Here is a 25302-nt window from a genome sequence, read left to right on the forward strand (position 1 = left end):
ACGCAAATATTGGTTTATCATCCGATTAAAAAGCATACTTTTAATCGATGAATTTTATAAATATATCTATAAATACCATGATCACTACATATTTCCTCTTGTCACGCAAAGCAATTCTATTCTTTCGAGACGAAGACCGCACAGTGGCGTATTCGTCACTGAGTTGCGTCTAATCAAAGTAACGGGTTTTGCGGCGATTTCCGGGCAATACGCTCTGAAACTCATGGAAATGAGTTTGCGTAACTTAACATGAGGTATTTTCGTTGGTTAATCGCGAGACCGTGTCACAGGAAAAGATAAGGAAAACTGGAAGAAATCAGAAACGAGGCATGGCGGCGTTAAAACAAGCGCAGCGAAAGTGCACAGTCGATAATAAAACTCGCATATGTCTGTACGAAGCAGCTGTTGGCAATCCGTGGAATATAATGCGTTTCTTCTGAAATTAGAAACTCTGTCCGATAGAAACTTACGCTGAGATTACAGTTGGAAAAATCTCTGCAAACGTGTTCTTGTTTAATTGAAAATATATTATTTACCGGCCCACCGTGATCTCGTAGAATAGAAAAATATCGTAATAATCTTTGCTTAATGTAAACACGCGATACGATACTATGAGCTTTTGTTGCAATATATTTCTCAAAAAGAGATGAAGCACTTATGGGAGTGACGGAAATAATATACCTCCGTCGAACAATAAAATTACTCACATTGATGTCGCGTTTCACAGTGACATGCGTGCAGAACGAAAGTCATTTTTTGATCTTACGACGCAAATGATGCTAATATTAGCCAAGCTTGTAACCTGGAGCATTCCTTAGGCGTGATTAAATGTCGAGGAGTTTCTTTATTACGGTACCTATGAGGAGGATATAGAAAGTCACAGTGTGACGTAATACAAAATTGTAGGATTGGACAGTGTTTGCGAGAAGTCTGCGAATTTAAATACAATTTGAAGACAGAAAAGAATGAAATATAAGATACGATAAAAAATGTTTAAGAAATTCTTTCACTCTATTCTGAAACGATATCTTTAAATAAGAAAAATATTTATATATATATATATATTTAAAGTATTATAATTAATATATATTATCTAACTATAATTAATATATATTATCTCTTGATTAGTAATGCTGCCACGCAAGCAAATTTAAAAGTTCGACACGGATTACTATGTGCCAATAATATGTACACGTAAGTAAAAAACAATGTGAAATGCGACAGATCTGTTCTCTGTTAATTGCTCGATTGTTATTTGTTAATAAAAAGAACGGACGTGCAAAAGACAGTAAGACCTCGCCTTCATCCCTGACATTTCACCAATCGTGCGAGGTCGCGCGGCTTAATTTGCATTAATGCTGTTAGTATATGTTAGTAGTTTCTGATTCGTACTTTCCCTTGTATGATAACCGTTACCAATAATTTCTATATGTAAATTCATTCTGCGGTTTTCGTTGATAATGTGAACCGCACCTGAACGGATAAATAAGTTATAAAAATGTTGCAGTTCCACAAACATTAAAATTGAAAGTGGCATTCATATAAAATGCATTATTTGAGCGGAGGAGACATAAATAGATATATACTAATAAGAATTTGTGACATTAAGTAAAGAAAGAAATTGATAAGTAACATAAAAAGACAGGTTAAAATTTTTCTTATATAATTTTGACATATTGAAAATTCGAGATCAACGCTAAGTATTGAATTTTAATAATTTTATTAAATTCAATACTTTGCGTTGATCTCGAATTACTAATATTATATGAATGGTTTCACCAATAATTGTAAGCTGAAATATTCAATAAAAAAAAATTATTAATGCAAAAATTATGCACCTACAATCGTTAAATACGAATAATATATATAATATTGTAACAGAGATGCTGCTCAGTAACAGAATATATTTATATGACGCACGTACGCAATGTTTTAAAATATGAGAGAAAAAATTATATGTAAATATAAATATTAGTGCTAAAGATAAATGTATCTTTCACATTAAACTAATTTATCAAAAATTATTATCATCAGTCGGTTAAAAAAGGATGACATTTATCGATCATTTTTAGTCATTCGATATAAATATCTACATATTCAGAATATATAATGAAGTATTCGTTTTATAATCTAAAACTATTTCAATATTTTATCGCTATGTTTACAGATTTACAATGAAGTATATGTAATATTTTTATGAGACTATATTTCTCCGGTATAGATTATTCTTATCATCTGTATTGATTTGATACCAATTTATCGACAGAAGGTTATTCAACGACGAAATTTTCTGTTACGTAAGGGGATCCCGGAGGTGTTCTGTTTCACCCGATTTTCATAGTATGATATTCGTTACTGGCCGCACAGAATTAAAAGTTCTTTTGCACATTACAAAATACATATTTTAATATAATGGTGGAGTATCGACTTAATACCGAAAAAACGGAAAAAAAGTAAAAAAGTTATATGTTGATCTGCTGTCTGTGGGAGAGTATCAATACTTGTATTATTTTGCTCTGAATGGCTCAATGTCTTATTGAACGTCTTGTTGAATGAAACAAAGAAAACTATATACGAGGTCTGTTCTTTTTCGCTAAACTAATGTACACTTATATAACGTAAAAAGAGACACATATATAATTAAGACTTGATAGAAGAAAAAGAAGAAAAGAATTAGCACAAGTTAGTGTAGCCAGTTCAGCGAAAAAGAACAGACCTACGATAACGAGAAGAACAGTAGCGTAGCAGGGGGACACCCGGGAACTAAATACTACCTTTCTTCGAGCTACAACACAGGAGTCCGGACGATGGCATTCGTATGATTTAGGGCGCGAGAGCGTGCTTTATCTCGCGACCAAGGCGGTGTCTCGATTGGACCGTGTCATTATTTAACAACGAATTTAAATCTAACGCGCGAATATATGGGCTTAACGTGCCGCAATATTTATAACGATCGACGAAGCGCACTACGAATATATAAAGTGGCTCGCTCGGTAGAGACTCATGAAGTCTCTGGCGGGTCATCGACTCCGGTGTGCCGATCGTGGAACTTCTTCCGACTCTTCGAAACGCGGAGGCCAAGGGTCGGGCAGTGGTCTACTGCGATAACGAAGTTTGTCGGTTTATTCACTCTGTATATATAATATGTATATATATATATATAATTGTTTGTGTAACTGTTTATATATAATATATATATATACATATTATATATAAACAGTTTTAATGTTATATATATTAATATTTAAATACATATGAAGTGGTGATATAGTTATACACGATTACCATAATATCCTCGGTAGAACCGAAAAATTATGATTATATGCTCGTGTCTCCTCTGGACGGTTTGGCAAGCCACCAGAATATATTTGCGCAAAGTACCTCTCGCAAAATATGCCGTTCGGAGTCAGCGTTAAAACTGTAGATCCCATATGTATAATTAGTGTACGCAACACAGGCGTGAGAGGAAAAATAGGCCTACAAGGCCTGTTATAAAGAAGAAGATTATCATGATATAATATTATTAAATGTATATGTGGTTTTTGTCATAATTTTAAACTCAGATTCATACTAAAATTTATAAAAATACTTATATACCGTAGTTTCTCTCAACGTTATTTAAAATTGTATTTAATTCCTTTTCTATTTCATTTCTATATAGAAACGGGCAAATATTTCAATATCAATATATACATTTTATCATTTGTTATATACATTTTGTCATAAATCAGAAACTGACGGTTAAGATTTTTTCCAAATTCTTGTATTTTCTTCCTCACACAATAATTGTAAAGATCATGAAATTATATCGCCGCATAATGGTAATTTATTTGACCGTACACGTCGATTTATCGTTTTCGAGAATGCAGTACGGTTACAGTGACGGATCAGCAGTGGTACATAATATCAATCTATAATTACGTTACAACAGAAGTGCATTGCATAAATCGAATATTTGATAAAGTTCGTAATATGTAAATGTTTCATTGTCTTCTCTGTAATAATACAATCACTATGCAATTATCTCTTTTTACATTTCTTGCGGCATTATCTCTGGTCAATTACCTGCATATATATATGTATATTATACACATTACATATTCATATTACATATGCATGTTACAACTGGCATTCATAAAAGTTTAATCTGCACGTTTTATACGCACATATATATATATATATATATATATATATATATATATATATATAATATAATACAAAATACAAAAAAACATATTCCTAATAATAGAGATATTTATTTTAAGTTGAAATAAATAAGGTTGTTCAAACTTTTATGCAAATGTTTTCTAGAATTTTATATGGAAAATATTCCTAATCACGACAATAAAATACTTAGCATACAATAGTTTTTAGTCACAATGACGAAATACTTTGCATACAATATTTTTAGTATATAAACAGGTCCGATATATTTATTTGATCATTAACGTGTGAAACTTCAGACCATTCCATCAGAAACTCGAAGTATTTGCAAGGAAGAAAGTGATTTCAGAAGTTAATATCGTGCCATAAATGTGAAAAATAAAAAAATAGATAACGCTGAAAAGAGTATATTCGCGTTACTTAAGGTTGAAAAATGGATTGTAAGGGAAAAACTGCGCTCGTCAACGTTCAGCTTGGAGATGAAATCGTTATTTCCGGGATTGCCGGTAGATTTCCCGAATCTGATAATATCAGGCATCTCCAAAATAATCTATTCAATAAAGTGGATCTTGGTTCGGATGATGATCGTCGATGGTCGTACGGTGATATTTCTTTAGATCCTATTGCCGAGATTGGCTTGAGGTATATTGCGTCTCGTATAAATTAATATCTTGTTCGTCACGTGGTTTAATATACAGAACATCATGAGGTGCCAAGACGCATGGGAAAAATCAATAATATCGAGAAATTTGATGCGGAATATTTTGACATACCCTTCAACCAAGCCCACATAATGGATCCCATGTCTAGATGCCTCTTGGAACATACATACGAGGCCATCGTCGATGCGGGAATAAATCCAAAAGATTTACGCGGTACGAAGACCGGAGTGATCGTCGGGACGTGTTACTCGGAGTCGGAGAAGGGTTTGTTTTACGAGAAAACACAGGTACAAACTACGTTATTTATTGTGCACTACAGCTGAAACTACCGGAGATAGCTTAATAATAATTAGCATCTTTATTTTCGTAACTATGAAAGATACAGAAAATTTCATTTATAGTACATACAGTAACGAATATACCATACAACCTTGTACGCAAAATTTATTTCTTACTCCCAAGTTTTTTGTAGTTATTCAACGCACTAAGTTATTAATATACCAACAAAAAAAAAGATGGAACTGTACATATGTTCCATAATGTATTTGCTGAAAATAAAATTTCTCCTTATTTTTGAGATGTTTCTTCAATCCTTAAATGTCGAGATAGACACATAAAAAATATGAGTCCAATATTTCTTGCTGCTTTATTACATGTACAATAAAAATCGATGAAAGAGAGTCCTGCTTTTTTCCTTCTAAATGAATATTTATCTTTAAAACATACATTTTTATAAGGTGAATTTTGATCAATAATTATTTATGTCGGAACAATAAAGAATAAATATGAACGTTTATATAAAAACTATAGAGCAGAAGAGTCCTCTTTGCAAGAAACCGCGCAAAATTTCTGATTATTAATTAAAAATATCTCTATATCTAACTATTTTCAATAAATAATAACTCGAATCTTTGCGTTGTCGTTTGCAAAATGGTAGAGAACATTTCTGCTCAGTTTAACCCTTTTCTACCTTCGCACAAGCGGTTGTACGAAACATACCAGACACCTTGTACAATAAGTAACTTTTTTTTAACACCATACCATTAAATATATTTCTCATATAATTCCCTAACCAACACACTAATTCAACAACTACAGTTCGCTGGTCTTGGACTACTGGGATGTAGCAAATTCATGCTAGCAAATAGGGTTTCTCACTGGTTAGGAATCAAAGGAATATCATTCATGATCGACACCGCCTGCAGTTCAAGTCTTACCGCTATAGAGTACGCTTATAGAATTATCCGATCTGGAGAATGCGACGCCATGATTATTGCTGGTGCAAATATCTGCCTGAATCCATCTATTTCTTTGCAGTTTGCGCGACTTGGTACTTTATACTAACTTTAAACGCTTTTTAAGACTTAAAATATGAAAGATTTAATAAAAAAAATAAATAAAAGAATATTATGTCGAATATTACGTCCAAAATATATTTGGCTAAAATTTCACATTACAAATGAACATTTTGATTTAGGTGTTTTATCGTCCGACGGATTCTGCAAACCCTTCGATGTCGATGGAAAAGGTTACATGCGTAGTGAAACAGTCGCGGTCGTGTTTCTCCAAAGGGCGAGGAAAGCTAAAAGAATTTATGCGACTCTGGTTTATGCTAAGACGAATTGCGACGGATTCAAGGAACAAGGCATTACTTTTCCATCCGGCGAAATGCAAAAACGTTTATTTCAAGAGTTTTATGACGAATGCGGCATATCGCCATCTTGCATCGCCTATTTAGAAGCTCATGGTACCGGTACGAAAGTCGGCGATCCGGAAGAAGTCAACGCAATCGATAGTGTTTTCTGCAAAGATAAATGTAGTACTAATCCTCTACTAATTGGTTCCGTTAAGTCTAATCTGGGTCACGCCGAACCTGCTAGTGGCCTGTGTCAAATAGCTAAGGTTATTAATTACGAATGATATGAAAATTATTAATAATAATACACTTATTATTTTATTTCTACTACTATAAAAATTATTTAACTGGTATCAGTCACATAAAAAAGAGAGGAAGATTTTTTAAAAGTAATTTTCTCTTTATTTTTTCTCTTTGTAAGGTGGTGATAGCAATGGAAACCGGCGTGATACCGCCAAACATACATTTCACGCAAGGACGTAATGAAATTGATGCTTTCAAGAAGGGGTCCATTCGTGTCGTGACTACCCCGACGTTATGGCAGCCCACTCCCGTGTGTATAAATTCTTTCGGCTTTGGCGGAGCCAATGCTCATATTCTGTTAGCACCTAATATGAAGAAAAAGGTCAACGGTGGGGTGCCACAGGACGGTTTGCCGAGGCTCGTCGTTTTATCTGGTCGTACTGAACAAGCAGTCGAGTCATTTTTACATGAGGTAGAGAAATATTGTGCCAGTTAAGAGAAAAACTTGCGTTCATGCGAAATATTTCCATTTCAGATTGAAAGACAACCAGTAGATGTTGAATACGTTCGGTTATTACACGATCTTTATGCTGACGAGATGCAATATCATCCTTATAGAGGTTATACGATTGTCGAGTCTCAAACATCGGGCAAAATAATAAGTGAAATAGAGTATTATTCAGGAGTAAGAAAGCCGATCTGTTTTGTGTTTTCCGGTATTGGATCCCAATGGTTTGGCATGGGTACTTTCTCTTTCTTTTATTGATTAAAGGCAATATGATTGCATTAATTATTAATAAATTAAAATGTATATATTAATAGGGGAAGCATTACTGCGATTTCCAACATTTTCCAAAACCGTGGGAAAGTGTGATACAATTTTAAAAGTGCGTGGAATACATATCATCGATATTTTAACGAGCAAACAGAAAACTACTTTTGATAGTATATTGAACTCGATCGTGGGCATCATCACGATTCAGGTGACGAATAATTTTCTTTAATAACTTTTGCACACATAGAAAAGATCATTATTGTGAAAGTATCTTTTCACGGTCTACTTTGAAACTTACGTATTTCAAACCACAACCAAGCAAAACTAAATATAAACTTAATATGTAGTAAAACGTAAGCAATAAGTTTTTCAAACTGCTTTAATTTATATGGAATGAGACACATGAGATATCTAATGAGTTATAACAGAACATTGGGGTGATCTTTTTCTTTACATTTAATGTAATAAGTTTTGAAACCGACCAGGACGCTTCCCTTAACAATCATTTGAAATTCATGAGATATAATTATTCTATTTCCTTTTTTATAGCTTGGATTAGTAGACCTCTTAAAGTCTCTAAATGTCAAACCGGATTATGTTATCGGTTGTTCAATTGGTGAACTCTGTTGCGGATACGTGACAGGAGACTTTACGATCGAAGAAGTAATTTTATCCGCTTATTACATCGGACTGACGTTGAGTGAAATAAAAATAGTCCAATGCGCCATGATAGATATTGGTCTCAGCTATAAAAACGTGAAGGTCATATGTCCACCGGATATTGAAGTAATCTGCAGTTACAGCCCAAATGCTTGCTCCATCATCGGGCCAACCGAATCAGTAAAAGCTTTTACTACAAAATTACAGGTGCCTCTATTTTTATTTGAATATACAGTACCTATATAGTAAAATTTATAAAATTTATTAAATTTATAAAACTGGATATATCCTTTATTCAATCATAGGATAGCAAAATCTTCACAAAAGCTGTTACGTGTAGCAGTATTCCTCTCCATAGTTCTTATCTTGATATCGTAAAAACCAGAATGTTGGCTTACTTGTATCAAACAGTACCTCAAAAAATGATTACCGGCTCGATATGGCGCAGATTGTCCAACGATACAGAATTATCTTATGCCGATTACTTTACGAATAGTCTAATGAGACCAGTATTTTTTGAGAATGTTGCAAAACTGATCCCGGCGAATGCATCGTTCGTCGAAATTGCGCCGGATGGAATTCTGCAGGGTGCCTTGAAAGAAATGTTCGATACAATGAATATCACGTTGTCTCAACGCGATCACGAAGACGTCAAAATATTTTTGCGAGGACTTGGCAAAATGTATAACAGTGGTTTGCAGCTGCAATTAGCTAAGTTATATCCGACTGTAGAATTTCCGGTTAGTCGTGGCACCCCGATGATCTCGCCATCGATCAAGTGAGTCACCCATATAATTTCTCAGACACATTGGGATGAATGAACAACGAGTCAGCGTAGAATAATTTATAATCAATACATTGACACGTTCTTTATGTCATGATGATTCTAGGTGGAATCATTCCGATAATTGGTATGTACCGTTCTACACTATCGAGAAGCAAATCACTTCGAGAGAGAGAATAATCAATATCTCATTGCGTGACGAGGATTATGAATATATGACCGGTCATGTAATCGATGGAAGAACTCTGCTGCCAGCTACGGGATATATTGATCTCATTTGGAAAACAGCTAGTATGTTAAAGGGCCGATTTCAAAATAATGTGCCTGTTGTATTTGAAGATGTCAAATTTCTTCGGGCGACTCATATTCCGAGTCAGGAAAGTGTAAAATTGACGTTAATGTTGCAGAAAGGTAAATTTTGTCTGCTCAATCGTATACACATTTGTATTTTGCGTGATGTATGTTTGTAATCATAATGATGTATGCATGTACATATATATCGCAGCAACCGGAACGTTTGAAATAATAGAAGGAAGTAATGCTGTCGTTATTGGCAGAGTACGCATACCTTCAGATCCTGCGAAGGAAAGAACTGCGACCGATTACTTTCAAGAAGACCAGGAGGAGGAAGTGATGCAGACGAGAGATGTCTATAAAGAACTCAAATTGCGCGGATATCAATATGCTGGAATATTTCGCGGATTAAGGAGCTTATCCATTACGGGCAAGCGGGGGCACATTACTTGGTTGAATAACTGGGTAGCTTTCATGGATAATATGCTACAAATGCAGATTCTCAGTAACGACACGAGAAATCTTTACGTTCCTACTGGAATACAGAAGTTGGTGATCGACCCAAAATTTCATATGCAGCACGTACAAAATATAACGACCGAAAATCAACGTAAGTTTCTAGACGATATGCACTGATATTTCTTGAGAAGTTATTTTGACTAACGACTTTTTTAACCGTCTAACTTTAAATATGTCTTCGTTACAAATATTTGCATTATATATTGAATCCAGATAAAGTGTAGGAAGTATACATGCTGAATATCATGTTTTTAAATTTACGTAGAGTTTGCTGCACGTCTGTACAAAAATTTGGGTCTGATAATATCCGGTGGTGTGGAGATGAGCGGTGTTACGGCCACTCCTATAACTCAGCGGAAGCCAACTGGACATCCCGTTCTTGAAGAGTATAGATTCGTAGCTCATCGTGACGGAGCGAAGGTTTCTTTTCAAGAGGGTGTAATCCTATCGACACATCTCGCTCTGGAGTTTCACCAAACAACGAAAGTGAACATCATCGAGCTGATCGAAGACGGAGACGAATTAACAACAAAGGAATTAGCGTCCTCAATTTTTGTAGAAATTTTGGGCAATTTACCACTCGTTCAACCCAATATCAACTTAGTGAAAAGAACTAATCGTTTTGATCACGTCATACTTCCTTTAGAAATCGTAGTATCGGAAAAGCTGAAGGAGGACGATGCCATTTTAGTAACAGGATGCAATTTGTTAACTAATGGCAAGAACGAAACCTTGAAAGAAATTTTGCAGGTATTAAGACCCGATGGGTTTTTATTGACACGGGGACAGTCACTCACGAAGGAGGACATCGCGAATGCTGAGAGGTGCAATCTAGCTGTAGTACTTGAGAAAAACACAGGAAACGAGCATATTACCCTCTTGAAGAAGAGATGTCAGTCGACGAGTAAAACGGAAGTCATATCAGCAAACAATCACGAGTTTTCTTGGCTGAAAGAACTTAAAATAATTCTGAGCGCAGAAAGTGAATTGACCAACACGACGAGAATAATTATAGTCGGACAGGGGGATACAGAATGCGGCTTATTGGGTCTCGTTAACTGTTTGAGGAGAGAACCAGGCGGTGAATTAATTCGAGGATTGTTTATTCAGGACGAAAACGCACCGAATTTCTCACTGCACGATCCTTTCTACGCGGAGCAACTTCAGATAGATCTCATTATAAATGTTTTACAACCAGGAAAGGTATGGGGATCGTACAGGCACCTTCCGTTGGCGCCTCTCCAGCCCAAGCTCGTATATCATGCTTTCGCCAATCAAATGGTACGAAAGACTATTGAATAGCGAATAATATATTTGGGTATATAATGTGTACTTCGATAAAGGATAATTCTACAGATTGCTTGATCAATAACATACAAAAATTGTAATACTTTTAGGTTCGGGGTGATATGAATTCCCTTCGCTGGATTGAAGGTTCGATTACCCCTGGTTGCCAGGACGAAAAATTAATTAATGTAATTTATGCGTCACTTAATTTCAAAGATGTAATGACTGCAACCGGCAAAATTAACTTGGAGAGTTTAATGTCACGCGGAAGACTGGAGGATTGCATGTTAGGTTTGGAGTATGTCGGTATTGATGGTGCTGGACGCAGAATAATGGGAATGGCCGAAAATAAGTATGTGACTGACAAGTCGTTTGGCGTTAACGAAAAACTATTATAAAATAATAACGATGTGACTTTTTCCTTCAGGGCCATATCAAACAAATATATACGCGATAAATATGTTTCTTGGGAAATTCCGAGTGAATGGACACTCGAGGAGGCCGTGACAATTCCCTGTGCTTATAGCACATGTTATTACGGATTGCATTTCTGCCGAGGGTTAAGGAAAGGCGATAAGATACTTATTCACTCAGGTACTGGCGCTGTAGGCCAGGCAGCGATCCACATCGCGCTTCACGCAGGTTGCGAAGTATTCACTACAGTTGGCACTTCGGAAAAACGGAGATTTATAAGAGACATTTTCCCGTCTATCCCGGAGAGCCGTATCGGACATTCGCGCGACACCAGCTTCGAGCAGATGATATACCAACAGACCGACGGTCGCGGCGTGGACATCGTATTAAATTCTTTAGCCGAAGATAAACTTCAGGCCTCCGTACGTTGTCTCGCGAAAAGTGGGATCTTCTTAGAAATCGGGAAGTTCGATATGATGGCTAACAATACTTTGGACATGTCAGCATTCTCGAAAGGGATCAAATTTTACAGTGTTATGCTAGACAAAATGTTCTGCGCTCCCGAGGAAGAGAAACGGCGTTTAAACAGAATACTAGCTGCCGGCCTCGAAAGCGGAGCCATTAAACCAATTGTTAGAAAAATTTTTCAAACAAACGAAATTGAAGCGGCCTTTAGATACATGGCAGCAGGAAAGCACATTGGAAAAGTAAGATGTCACTTTCGATTTCATCTTAGCATATATGTGAATAGGAAATATTTGCCGTCTGAACTAAAGTATTACTGGCCGTATTTCACATTTTCAGGTAATTATAAAGATTCAAGAAGAGGAGAAATTCATAGACGAGCCGATACTTGCTCTACCGCGTTACTACTGTCTACCGAATAAGGCATACATTATTTTAGGAGGATTGGGCGGTTTCGGTTTAGAATTAGCCGACTGGTTGGTCATTCGGGGTGCTAAGAACCTCGTGTTGATTTCACGTGCCGGAATGAAGAATGGTTATCAGCGTATGATGATTGAACGATGGAAATCCTACGGAGTGAGAGTACTAATCATATCGAACGTTGATGCATCAGACGTCAAAGACTGCGAACATATATTGAATGTAACAGAGAAACTTGCGCCAACGGACGCCATATTCAATCTTGCTGTAGTACTGAACGACAAAGTTTGCCAGAACCATACGATAGAGACATTCCAGGCACCATTCAAAGCGAAAGCTTGGGCCACCAAAAATTTGGACCAGTTGTCTAGACAAATATGTCCTCAGCTCCGGCATTTTGTCGTCTTTTCTTCTGTATCGTGCGGTAGAGGCAACGGCGGACAAAGCAATTACGGAATGGCAAATTCTGTCATGGAGAGAATTTGCGAGAGGAGATCGCAAGAAGGCTTGCATGGATTGGCGATTCAGTGGGGAGCGATCGGCGATGTTGGCCTGGTAGCCGACATGCAGGAAAACGACAGAGAAATGGTAATCGGTGGTACATTGCAGCAAAAAATAAGCTCCTGCATTGAAAAGCTCGAAGTATTTCTATTACAAGAGCAGCCTGTAGTGGCAAGTATGGTCGTGGCTGAGAAGCGTTTGGGCGCTATTAGCGGGATCAATATTGTCGATACTGTAGCTAACATTATGGGTAAGCGAATAATGTTAATAAAATCGGGCAAAAAGTTCAGTTCATTGCTATACTTTTGCGATGGGAAGTGTAAATAATAGTCAGATGTGTCGATGCGAGCCGTTTATCGCGTTTGACTATGATTATCACTTTGGGGATAAATTCGGGGCTGTTAAAATGAAACATTAACTTTACTTGATTAAGAATAACTCGATAAAGAGAACTGAAATTTTGGGTGTGTATAATGTAGGTTTGAAAGATTTGAGTGGTGTTTCTGGTCATACACGCTTGTCTGAAATTGGAATGGACTCGATGATGGCCGTGGAAATTAAGCAGACCTTAGAACGGGAATATGGGGTATTTCTCACTGCCCAGGATATTCGTAACCTCAATTTCGCCAAACTTACTCAAATGTTTGACCAAGAAGCACGGAATGAAAAGCTACGTTCCGGCAATCCTAAGGATTCCAACGATTTGGCTGGTCTAAAAATACTCGTCCGGGTGGTAGGCAATACTGACTTAATACCCGAAGTTTGTATTAATCTTCCAACGAAAAGAGATATAACAAAAAACGAGATATTCTTGTTGCCTGGTGTCGAAGGTTGCGGAAATATTTTCAACCTGTTGGCACCCAAAATAGAAGCTCCGGCAACGTGCCTACAATACGGGACGTACAACATAGGCAATAACTGTCACACGATAACCGAGATCGCTGATTGTCTTTTAAAAGTATGATATTTTCATTTTATTACGATTACATGAAATAATGTACGGGAAATGGAACTACTCTGTAATACAATATAACAGCAAAATATTCATTTAAATTTATTTTTTTAATTCATCGTTTTTTTTCTATTCTTTCAGCACATATTGGGCAGAATCAAGTCAAAAAGTTTTGTGATAGTCGCATATTCATACGGATCATTAATAGCGATTGAATTGATGAGAAAGTTGGAGGAAATGAACCTCCGGGGCCGATTAGTGCTTATCGACGGCGCACCCGAACAAATGAAAGCATTGACGAATCAACATATACCTTTCACTACGATGGATGAACTTCAGAATAATGTTCTCTTGAGTATAATGGATATATTATATCCTGCTATCAGCGGCAAGGTATTCTTTCTTGTTAGCGATAATTGTAAACTTTTTTTTTGCCGAAATCAAATAACCTTTTATCCTGCAGCTTTTATTGGAATTAAACAAATGCACTAACTGGGACGACAAGTTGAATATATTTATACGCCACATTCCTCCGATATATACGAAAATGTCAATCGATTGTTCAAGAGCTTTATGTATAACATTGTACAACCATATTCGAGCTCTCCACGAATATGACGTGACACAAATATCGAAAATTACATCGCCTGTAATACTTTTGAAACCAACCGTGCAATCGTTGCTTTCACCTGATGAAGATTATGGTTTACATAAGGTGCTCGACACGGTTTCTTTAAGAAGCAAGCTGTGTAGCATATGACAACCGGAAGGGTTTTAATCCATCGATCAACTTTCAGATAACCACAGGAAACGTGCAAGTCCATTTCGTGGAAGGTAATCACATCACGATTTTAGACAGCGACAAAGTAGTAGCTGCGATCAACGGACAACACATTGAGGATGCCAGAAAAATGCAGTCAAACATGATGGATGTTAATAAAACAATTTCTGTTGAAGGTAATCGCACTAGATCATAGGACTGCTTGTTTCAGCAGACAATATCTAAATATAATATTGTGCGCAAATATATTACAAATTTGTACGACTGAAAAATAAAGAATTTTCAACAAAGACTGTTCACGTGTTATTTGCGCGTACTTGCTTTGGTAGATTATTGTGGCGCCGATGACGACCCGACGGTTGGTCGGTGGGGGCTTTCGGATGCTGCATGCACCGTTCGCATCCTCAGTTGTATAATAATTGCGAGTAATTATTTTCAGATATTCATTATGCAACACTGTTTATTTACGACACTTTTGCTAAAAACTTTTGTTAAAAAATCACTTTTATACTTGAATATCTTACCACCGAAGGTAATTTATTACACGATAAATTAAAAGACATCCTCGCAGTCAGTGGTACCCACTTACGTGTAGCTTCTGCAGGTAAAAAAGATCGTGATAAAATATTACGGAAGGATGATCTTACGTTTTATCGCAAACACATCGTCGTATATCAAAGTAACCGGAAGGAGAGGAACATATGCGATGATAAACAGTTGGGTGAATACGTTAGTGAAAAAACGAATTCCCCTTTTAATTTGATTTATCCGTCATTACGCGTTACTTCCGTACCGTCCGTACGATTTCTGCGCATACTCCGGCCTACCTTAGCTCACCTTATACCTGTCCATCCATGTGCAGGAACACTCCCTAGCGTCATCGTCGATTTAGTATAGCGGAGCGCGCTTAACGCGATGCTACTATGCGGTGTATTGCGTGCAGCATTATCCGCATCTTTCAGCACCGTCGTGCAAATCGCGATTTTTTTACTGCAAAATTCGAACATCTCAAGAGTGTTCGCGTCCATGCCACCAGGAGCCGGTCAGTGATAGTTCGATATATCTTTGAAATAATTTCATTCATTCCCCGTGAGTGGAAAAACTCGTGTCGTACACCGTCGTAAATTCCTTTCTGCACAAAGCAGACGCGCGTCACTTTGAATCTTCGGAACTGGTGCTCGGTTTAACAGGAATAACTCCGGAAAATATAACGGTCTCACCTAACACCTTTAAGTTTATAATCGTTTGCTTCATTCGGCTTGGTCGATCTTTCAAACCAACGTTCGAATACCCGGCGATCTTCCTTTATTTTGATCGCATAAGAATCACGCAGAATGAGTCATGTTGGAAAAAGAAAAAGAAAAACTCCCTCTAACTCGTTACTTACGCTTATCAATTCTTTTTCTATCATGTCTACACGCCTGAAGCTATTATATGTAAATGCGCATGCGTTCTTGCTGAAGTCGGATATTTTTACTTCGCATTACACCGATTATCTTTCGTGGTATATTTTACGCGCGTACAAGTATATATATATATATATATATATATATAGCGTGTGTGTGTGAATCAAGCGGCGGCAGGTCGCGTATACGTGGTTGGTTCCACGTGCTCGATCGATTCGCTCTTTCATAACGCGACACACGTGCACAGGTGAAAACACAAGCGCGCTCCGCGCGTTCCGTGATTCCATTTCCGCACAAGGGGGCATTCTTCCGTGACCTTGTTGTCAATGTGCCGGCGGTTCGCGTCAGTTGAATCTGAACAGATATTGCTGGCCGCAGGCGCCAGCCTGCAACACACAGCTTAAGTAATTCAGCAACTCTCGTGCGGGTGTACGCGCCCTACAATCGATATTATTATCAGCATACCATGTGTGTACGTGTTAAAAGCGACGTGCTCGCATACGGCAGCGCTATTCCGACTATGCGTGACGCTAGTAAAACGGCGCGCCGTTCTCGATCGATAAACCATAAGCATTATTTATCAGGGATACTTGGTAAATACACATTAATACTTTTTCATCTTACAAATCAGCGTTATGTTATCACGGACGGAAAACGTGGACGGACATCGGAAGGCGAGTGCGATTATCCCTCTTAAAAGGAATTATATGAACGGACTCTCTATTATTTGATATATATATATATATATGTATGCTTTGCAGAAACGCGTCGCAGCGCGATATTATTCTGAAATGAGCGGTAATGTCAACGATGTAATCGGCAACGCGTTGCACGGGGAGTTAATGGCGATCAATTTCACTCATTCTCACCATAGGAACTCCGTTTTCTATCGATTTAACACCTACCATCACGTACTAAAAATACCTGAGAATGCCGCGTGACTATGAACTCCACGTATGCATGAGATAATTGAGAATGAACGTCTCCTTCGAATTCGGAGGAAAAAAATGCGTCTACGCCTTTCGCATTAAAGTTGTTTATGAAAAAGAACGTGTGCATACACAGACAACGTGTACTCGAGTTATCGCGCATTTTTCGATTCGATTATTGACTGTAATCTGCTGAAAATCCGACGAGGGACGAGTCGTAGGAGCTCGTGGGCACAAAGTTGCAAAATTACAAACCGAGTACGCTAATCCCGGGACGATACTCCCGGACCGGAAAGTCAAGCGAACCGTGAAACCAGGTCGTTGTGACAACGCGAAAAAATTACGTGAAGAGAATAAACCGCGGACGACGTGTTCCACGTAGTGTCATAATTGATCGACAGTTCGAACGGTTTGATCGGTTGAAAAGCTGTCCTCAGCTCAAAGTCAACCTCACTCCGAAGCTCGTATTGTTCGCAGAGAACCAAGCTTTCCGCTCCCCCAGCTTTTTCACGTATTACGAAACTTCCCCGAGCTTCGGGGGACATTATCCTCCTAATTACCGGAATGCTCGGTATGACAAAATAAGCAAATAGCAGCGGTTATTATTGGCCTTCGGTCGCAAAATGAAAATAACGCTTCCTCACGCATATGAATGGATCGTACAAACCTTTACGAGTTCTGGTCACGTGATCGCGTGATAAGAAATTTTTTTTCTCTTAGCTCCCTCTTGTCTCCAGTCTTTATCATCGTATCTGCGATGATCGGTTCATCCTCCGCGATGTCGTGACATCGCTGATAAGTCGCACGACGGCCGGTCATTGGCCTCATCGACGAGCTGAAAAAGCTACCGTGTACACACCGTGTCTGTTTCCTTACCCTTCTTTCTTCCTTCGTAACATGCTTACGTAACTCTCCCCTCCATTAGGGCATGAAGCTCTCTTCAATTTTGTCGAACGTTAGATTTATATTTTATTTCAGAACGGAACGTAAAAAGGTATGGTATCACGCGATTTGTTGTAACGTTATCTCATAGTAATTTGCACATACACGTAGGAAGGAGAATAGATGATTGAGATCGGTTTCTGTTCACCCGCAGAAGACGAGATTATTCTCATCGAACACCTGCCAGGACGGCGAGTGCATCTTCAGGATTTCTTCTGGACCGGCCTGGAGGACGCGCCACCATGGGTGGATCCCAATCAGGGTTTGACCTTTTACGAGACAAGAACGATCGTTCACACTGTCACAGTTTACACGCCGACCGACGAGAAAGGTTCAAAGGATCCCGCGTCACCTCATCATCCGGACGCTCGCGATCCGGAATGCGTCATGTGCATAGAACCGACGCCAAGGTTGGACGATGATGAAGATCAGAGCATCGGGGTACTAATCGGGGAGGATCCAGGCCCAAGGTAATTAAAATGGATTAAAATATCGTTTGAATTGGAAAAGAATCCAAAGTAAGCGCGCGGGAGACGATTGAAAACTGCTCCGATGAACAAATCGATACTAACCCTTTCGGTACATTTGACGAGTGAGACTCGTCATCTGCTTACTTGGGCATAAAATGTATTACTTTTACATATTAATCCATATAGCGACAAATTAAATCCGTCCCATGGGTATAAAAATCTTAAAATAATTCAGTACTCAAAGGGTTAACCGATATATGATTACGAAATTGCCTCAAACGTAACATCTTTAATAATTGCCGCCAAACGTAATACCGTGAAAATAAATCGTAGCAGCGGCTTTGTCAGCGCTAAATTATGTGAAACTAACGACGGAGGAAAATGAAGAAATATGTTAATATAGATACTGGCTGTTGACGGTTCTCCGACCAGGTGAAACCGTACCACCCAAAGTCGAGCTTCGTTTAGCACGTCTGTATCGAGCCGCGTTTTCCCGACAGCAACAACGGCACCTCGGTTTACTGTCGACCGACCCGCGATCCCGAAGGAACGCGCTGTCTCGCAGCTATGTAAACAGAAAGGTAAAATGCGACATCGTTTCTTCATTATTCGAATTCTCGCTCTGTTCGAACTGCGAATAAAAAAAATAATTTTTATCTTTCCTCAAATGGATGTCACTGGAAACGTATCTACAATTTTTCAGGGAAAATTCGATAATTAGCCTTTTTTGTATTTTACATAAGACGATTAATGTATGTAAAATATTTAATATCATGTCGAAATGATAGATCGTGATAGGTAAATCGGTGGTTTGCAGTGTCTTCATGTAATTAGGAATTTAGATTTTCCCGCTCGACCTGAAAAACAAATCAACACTTTTCCTACTGAAATTAATAGCAAAAAACTTCTCGCTATCCGTGCGTGTATATTTAAATGCTGACATCTTGATTCTTTTTCATGTACACGTTATGTACAGAGTGTACCAGGACGTTTCGGAGCTTCGTCCCAAGCAGGAATCCCTCAAGAAGAGGCTCCCACGAACATAACCGAAGCTCAACTGGCCGAAGTGGCCGCCGGCATAATCGGAAGCTCTTCACCTCGCGCGGAAACCGAATCGAGGTTGTCCGAAGACAAAACATACTTTCCGAGCGACGCACAGGCGAAGTCAATGAAAATGATAGAAATTCCGAGGCCAAAAAAGATGCTGCTTCCGACATTCGACGCGATGGACGATTACGAGAAATCGAGGAAGGAGGACCTCGCACTGAGGAAAGTCATCAAGACGTTGAAAGAGGACACGAGACTCCCGTCTTCGGAAGACGATGAATCCACAAGTGTCGAGGCCGAAATCGGCACGAACAATCGCACCGGCGAGTCGTTCTCGCGAGACTTCACGCCGATGTCCGCGGATACGTCCGAATTAAACGTCGACGTTGTCTCGAAAAACCGATCGACGAATTCGAGCGCGAGCGTGCGCTCGAAGATGCGCCTGGTGGACGGCTCGGTTCCGGGGATCGTGAAGGTCAGGATGCAAAATACGAGCGTTATCGAAGGCGGTGCAACCAGGCTGATCTATTCGGTTCATCTGGATGGTAAGCCGGTTCCGGCGGAAACCGCCGCGAGGGACATGGCGCTTCTCTCACCTCAGGAAGTCGCCTTGGAGCTCGGCGCGCCGGTGATTATTCAAAGCGAGCGTGAGTGGATTATCCGAATTTAACTGAGGGCCGATTTGACGAAATCGCGAGCGTACACGTTTTATCGCTCTTGTAGCTTATTTGAAGGAGAGCCGCCCTCTGGCCCTGTCGCGGCAAAGAGACGCCTGGCTGCTGATCGGTGCGGCCAGCGCGGGTGTCGTTTTGTTGATCATGGTTCTCACTGGTCTGATCCTGGCCGCCAAGAGGAAGAGGGCGCACAGTGCCGTCGTCGCGCCGCCAAACAGAAGTATACTTAAGAAAGAACGCGAATACGTAACCGCGACCCCCGGCCTCGATAACGCCGCCTTCTCCACCTCGGAAACCGAAGTCAAGGTATGTCACGTGTACGATCTTTGTTTTTTATTCGCACGTTGAATCTTGAGAAATATTCTTCTCGGTTGAAAGTGGCGGTATTATAACGTCAAGGTTGGAAACGCGGGACATGGTCGACCCGATCGACGCGTCGCAAATAGCGAACTCCTGTTACAGCGATTAAATGGAGTGGAGATTCATTGAAATTAACCGTAGAATCGTGTCGTTCAGCGTACATGTTGCGTCGCAAAAATGTCGGAAGAAATACTCCGCGAAATCGTTCCGTCGCATGCGAAAGATTACGGGGGTACCGTAGGAAAAGGAGCCCGCGTAACCATTAAAATGCGGCGGCACGCGAATGATCTATAAACAAGGTTGGGGACTACAGGAAAGACAATTGAGTTTCTCGATGTCGGGGCGATATCGATTCTGAACGAAATATTACTCCCACTCCCATCGGGCGGATTGTGCGCTTCTTCTTAACGCGGCCCACCCTTCTTCGCAGACCGACGGTACCAGTCAGCGGCAAACTCCGCGAACTTTGTCCAGAACTCCGGTCACGCCCGACACACCCGACAGTTTGGAGTTGGGCATTCACGAAGTTTCCAGCGACAACGACGAGGAACCGAAGAAGGCTCGCGGCTCGATCCCTTGGAGCGTACAGGAACATCCAAGTAAGAAAGCAAGGTAATCAACGAAGTGCCTGGCAACCAACTCAGGGTCAGAGATGATTGCCTTGCTCAATGCCGTCGATTATTCTAAGCCGCGTTATCGCACGAGGAGGAGAAAGCGATGATCATTCGACAATTTGCAACGTGGGTGATAAAAAGGGATGATTAAACCGCGAACTTAGCGCGAAAAACGCGGGAGTTGAATCGCGATAATGAAGTAGTTATTTTTCACGTGTGCATTTACAGAGTGTCGCATGGCAGGATGACGAGAACGAACGCGGTCGATCAGCCCGGAACACCGGACTCGTTGGGTACGATGGACGATCCGATGGAGACATTAGAGTCCTTGGAGAACGGTTACGTCAAACGGGAGGAGTCCACCGCCTCGCCACGGTCTTATCTGTCGATGCCGTCGTGCAAACAATTCCCCAGCATGAGGAGCGTCGAGCCACTGTCGAGGGTGCTGGAACCCGTCATGGTAACATTCAAAAGACTTGGAGTTAGCATCGCGCGAATAAAACACTCAGTCCGTATTGTACATTGGTGAGATAAGATCTGCTCTTTAGGTCAGGCACTTGGACATCGACTCACCGGAGCTGGTGCGTCACGAGAGGAGCGGCAATATCGACGACACCTTCCTCGCGAGAACGTCGAGCGCCTCGAAAGATCCCGGTGCCGTAGGACCGATCGTTTGGAATCTCAACAAACGATCATTCTCCGCGGAAGGTGAGCACTTGTATTTGCCGCTTTAATCGCGATAGATTCTTCAACGATCCAACGTCAGCGGTTTCGCCTCGTCGATCACGAGCGAACGAATGGTCGATATCGGTCATTGCATTGCAGCGAGCGAAGGGCCACGACGACGATCCGTTCGCTCGCAATCGACCGCTGGTAGCGCGCGAGGAATATTCATTTCTTCACACAATCTCTCGAAAGACTCGGCTTGTGTGAAGGTAACGGTACGTCCGAAACGGATATCGATGGAGTGTACAATTTACTGCCATCGGGACCCGTGGGCCGTGCCAGAAGAAGGCTCCACGAGCTCCTCGAGGACTCCTTCAGCCTCTTCGGCAGCAGAGACGTCAAGATTAGAGAGCCGCAAATGTCACGGCCGCCGAGTGCACACACTACGGACGCACTCGCGACACTTTCGGAGACCAGAGGCAGATCCGCTCACGTCAGGTACATATACTTCCTCTACTTCCTCTTCCAACAGGTAATTACTCATTCAAGCGTATATGTGTGTAGAGCAGTTTTCCAGAGAACCACGAGAGTCTAGGGATTAACTTGTAACAAAACGAAAGAAAACCTTTTTCATAAATCCGACACAATGATAACATGTTACAACGTTATAGCCGTTCATAGAAATGTATCGCAGCACAGGCGTAGAATCGTGACATTGAGTAAACGATAAAAATGATTCGATGACCATCTAGCCCGGTAGCGACGCCAACGTTGGAAATGAAAACACGACCGCGCACATCATTACCGCGTAAAGGTCTCGACGAAGAGATCCCGGAAACGGGTCAGACCGGACCGCTTCATCCCCGCGGTGCATGGGGTTCGAGGCCACTCAGCGCGGGACCGTTTCATCGGCCGACTTTGCCGGAGGTCGACACCAGACGCATATTAACGGACAGTAGATTACCACCGGGAGATCCCGCGGTACCTCTGATCGCGTCGATCAAGAAAGAGCTGGAGAAGTTTTCGCCTCAATAAAACGTAACGGGACGCGATATCAGCCTGACCTCTCCGTTCGCAGAATCATGTTACTATTCGTGAATTAGAGATAATGTAAATATACCTTCGATGTAACCTTTTTCCACAAGATTTTGTATCTCGTCGCCGAAGAGTTTCTCTTCCGTATGGACTATAATATGTAGCAAGCTGAAATATTTCACATAAATATCTCGCAGAAGTATAAATATATTATAAAAGAAGACGAAAATAAATCGTACTATAGTATTGCCGTTACAAGTCGAGATTGTGCCACCGGCGTGTCAACTTATCAATCAGCTGTGACTGTATATATTATTGGACAAATACATTTGCGAAACGTTGATACGTGCAATTTCAGGTAGAAAGGTAGAAAGCTCGACTGATTAACTGAATTCTGAAAGAAATCATAATAAGTACTTGTGACTGATCCGTTCAATGTTGAAATGTATCGATAATTTTGAAACATACAATAAACTTAAATATAACGCATTATATACACCCATATATAATGCCCTTTATTGTATTATTATTTTAAATCAGATACAACATATATCACGACTTCTTTGTTTATTAAACTACCTATCTTACAAAATAATCGTATAAAACTTTTCACTAGCCAACAAACGCAAAGATCATATATCATCAATGACTTCTTCTTTAGTTGACTTTTAATACTTCCACGAAACGATCGTTATTACAGAAATCTTTGTACGTATGTTCGTGACGCAGCTTCAAGTCGGAATATTTATTTGTGAAAAATTTTATATATTCGGGATGAGCGGGATCGACTTCCAAAAAGAGACGTCCGCCAGGTTTCAATATCTTAGCGGCATATTTTAAGAGTGGCTTGATGATCTTCAATCCATCATCGCCACCATCCAACGCTCTGAGATCTTCATAACTGTACAGAGGATACATTATTGATTATTCATGCTTGCAGTCGCTGAAACTTTTGCAATTACTCTTTATACGTTACATTTTTATCTCAGGCTCCAGATCCGAGATTTTCTTCGTCGGCACATACGGTGGATTACTGACCACGAAGTCGAATCGCTTCGAATTCAAATTCACACTATCGGCACCATTCAAGGTGCTCGTAACTTCAATCGTGGCGTCCGGCTTCAAGGTCGCGTGAATCACTGCGATTTGATCCGTCAAGTTCAGTTTGTCCCGATTTGTCATCGTCAAGTCGCAGGCGTGCGGACTAGCATCGATCGCTGTGCACTTTATCTAGATAAAAGTACGCGTCCCCTTCCGGTTTATTATCGGCTTACACCTACCGAAGTGCGGAACAAGCATGATAAAATCATGTACCTTCTTACAAGTGTGAGCAAGCGCTAAAGATATAGCGCCCGAGCCGCAACCGACCTCTAAAATCTCACAGCTCTCGGTTTGCGACGAGTTCAGTCTCTTCAAGACGAAATCCACCAATATCTCTGTCTCCGGACGAGGTATAAAAATCGGCGGCACCAGTTTCACGGTGATGTCCCGGAAATCCCATTCACCGATGATGTACTGCACCGGCATCCTATAAAGATCTGGCGTTTATGAGTGAGCATAAAGAATTCCATACGGTTCATCTCTTACCTCGACAATCGGCATTCGCACAACGATTCCAATTTCTCGATCTGGTTCGCGCTAAATCTGTCGTTTCTCATGTTTAAGATATCTAACGTCTGCAAACGATAAGAGAGAAAGTTAGAACAATTCCCCTTTCGCTTCTGTGTCTCAATGATAGATGTAATCTTAAATTTTCGTTTCACTCTTTCTGTATAATCTTATGCGGCACTACTTCTCACGGAAAATCACTTAAATTCAAAATTCATCATAATTTAAAAATCAAAGTCATAACAAGGAAATCTCGAGGCTCCGATACTTTTGAAATAACAAGTTGATGTCCTTTCGAAGTTCTGCAAGATCGCGCGTCAATGATATACTGGAATGCTTGTGACGCATATCGATTTGATTGGCAATAAATTCCATACAGCGAATATCATGAATGTACGCTCACGAATGATGGAACAGTGATTGATACCTTCTTGGTTCCTACGATGTGCGCTACTATGTGCTCTATCGACTCTACCGGTTCCGGTATGCCTTCCGTCTCGAATCGATGACTCCATTGATCGATAATGCCACCGATTGTACTTTCACATGCGTTCGAAGCGATTGAACGTTGCACCGCGTGTCTCAACGGAACAACATTGAATTGTGTAGCCGTCGCACTGAGAGTTTCAACAGCATTGAGACAGTTACTTGTCAAATACGGCGAGGATGTGAAAACATCCGTCTTGTTGAAAATAGTGCGTGTCCTTAAAATGCCTCGACACCACATGCCGTCTTTCCAGACAGAAACTACGTGTGAGATGTATTACTGACACTATGCCATCGACTGGATGGACTCGCTGAAAATGATGTTTCGGCTGTGCGCGAAAGCTGCTGCCATCTGGCGGCAAGTCCATACATTCACCGACGATGAGGAACAATATCGCGTAAGACATTGACACAAGATCAAGATAAGAAACAATCTGTTATTGAATCGAAGAGCAAGATGCAAATCCAGAAAGCGATGAAAACTGACACTTCCATGCGAACCGCTTTG

The 25302-nt window shown here is 40.2% G+C and overlaps 3 protein-coding genes across 5 annotated transcripts; 2 read left to right on the forward strand and 1 right to left on the reverse strand.

The window, feature by feature from the left end:
- Positions 1-4597: 4597 nt before the first annotated feature.
- LOC106742303 (fatty acid synthase-like) lies at positions 4598-14753 on the forward strand. Its single transcript, XM_014615130.1, has 19 exons — positions 4598-4766; positions 4863-5113; positions 5925-6156; positions 6304-6728; positions 6884-7177; positions 7241-7448; positions 7528-7688; positions 8030-8347; positions 8446-8918; positions 9031-9335; positions 9430-9828; positions 10003-11018; positions 11135-11376; positions 11452-12145; positions 12243-13074; positions 13304-13782; positions 13918-14169; positions 14240-14491; positions 14574-14753. The coding sequence occupies exons 1-19, from the start codon at positions 4598-4600 to the stop codon at positions 14751-14753; spliced, it is 7182 nt and encodes a 2393-aa protein (XP_014470616.1).
- Positions 14754-15471: 718 nt separating this feature from the next.
- Positions 15472-23217, forward strand: LOC106742875. 3 transcript variants are annotated; one of them, XM_014616219.1, is made up of 10 exons: positions 15472-15599; positions 17989-18304; positions 18708-18885; positions 19281-19998; positions 20075-20331; positions 20816-20997; positions 21228-21459; positions 21548-21707; positions 21935-22163; positions 22418-23217. In XM_014616219.1, exons 1-10 carry the CDS (start codon positions 15473-15475, stop codon positions 22698-22700), a joined length of 2682 nt encoding a protein of 893 aa, XP_014471705.1. In that variant the 5' UTR covers position 15472; the 3' UTR covers positions 22701-23217. The 3 variants fall into 3 exon arrangements, with proteins under 3 accessions (XP_014471705.1, XP_014471715.1, XP_014471723.1); XM_014616229.1 differs by having other exon boundaries at positions 21935-22197; positions 22418-22568; XM_014616237.1 differs by lacking the exon at positions 22418-23217 and having other exon boundaries at positions 21535-21707; positions 21935-22019.
- Positions 23218-23250: 33 nt separating this feature from the next.
- On the reverse strand, positions 23251-25242 carry LOC106742924 (hemK methyltransferase family member 1). Its single transcript, XM_014616290.1, has 5 exons — positions 24736-25242; positions 24288-24376; positions 24015-24228; positions 23677-23930; positions 23251-23601 (listed from the first exon to the last, which is right to left on the reverse strand). The coding sequence occupies exons 1-5, from the start codon at positions 25033-25035 to the stop codon at positions 23358-23360; spliced, it is 1101 nt and encodes a 366-aa protein (XP_014471776.1). The 5' UTR covers positions 25036-25242; the 3' UTR covers positions 23251-23357.
- Between the last annotated feature and the right edge of the window lie 60 nt (positions 25243-25302).

The sequence above is a fragment of the Dinoponera quadriceps genome, unplaced genomic scaffold (genome assembly GCF_001313825.1).
Source record: "Dinoponera quadriceps isolate SergipeBrazil2010 unplaced genomic scaffold, ASM131382v1 scaffold3, whole genome shotgun sequence".
Lineage (NCBI taxonomy): Eukaryota > Metazoa > Arthropoda > Insecta > Hymenoptera > Formicidae > Dinoponera > Dinoponera quadriceps.

Excerpts from the sequence above, each read along its gene's own strand:
- LOC106742303 (XM_014615130.1), top strand. The coding sequence starts at position 4,598 with ATGGATTGTAAGGGAAAAACTGCGCTCGTCAACGTTCAGCTTGGAGAT. Across the intron at positions 13,075-13,303 it reads TACTGTAGCTAACATTATGG|GTTTGAAAGATTTGAGTGGT; the intron begins GTAAGCGAATAA and ends TGTATAATGTAG. Across the intron at positions 13,783-13,917 it reads TCGCTGATTGTCTTTTAAAA|CACATATTGGGCAGAATCAA; the intron begins GTATGATATTTT and ends CTATTCTTTCAG.
- LOC106742875 (XM_014616219.1), top strand. The coding sequence starts at position 15,473 with ATGCTACTATGCGGTGTATTGCGTGCAGCATTATCCGCATCTTTCAGC. Across the intron at positions 19,999-20,074 it reads GGTGATTATTCAAAGCGAGC|CTTATTTGAAGGAGAGCCGC; the intron begins GTGAGTGGATTA and ends TCGCTCTTGTAG. Across the intron at positions 20,998-21,227 it reads CATCCAAGTAAGAAAGCAAG|AGTGTCGCATGGCAGGATGA; the intron begins GTAATCAACGAA and ends GTGCATTTACAG.
- LOC106742924 (XM_014616290.1), bottom strand. The coding sequence starts at position 25,035 with ATGTGGTGTCGAGGCATTTTAAGGACACGCACTATTTTCAACAAGACG. Across the intron at positions 24,229-24,287 it reads TGCGAATGCCGATTGTCGAG|GATGCCGGTGCAGTACATCA; the intron begins GTAAGAGATGAA and ends AGATCTTTATAG. Across the intron at positions 23,931-24,014 it reads TTGCTCACACTTGTAAGAAG|ATAAAGTGCACAGCGATCGA; the intron begins GTACATGATTTT and ends ACTTTTATCTAG.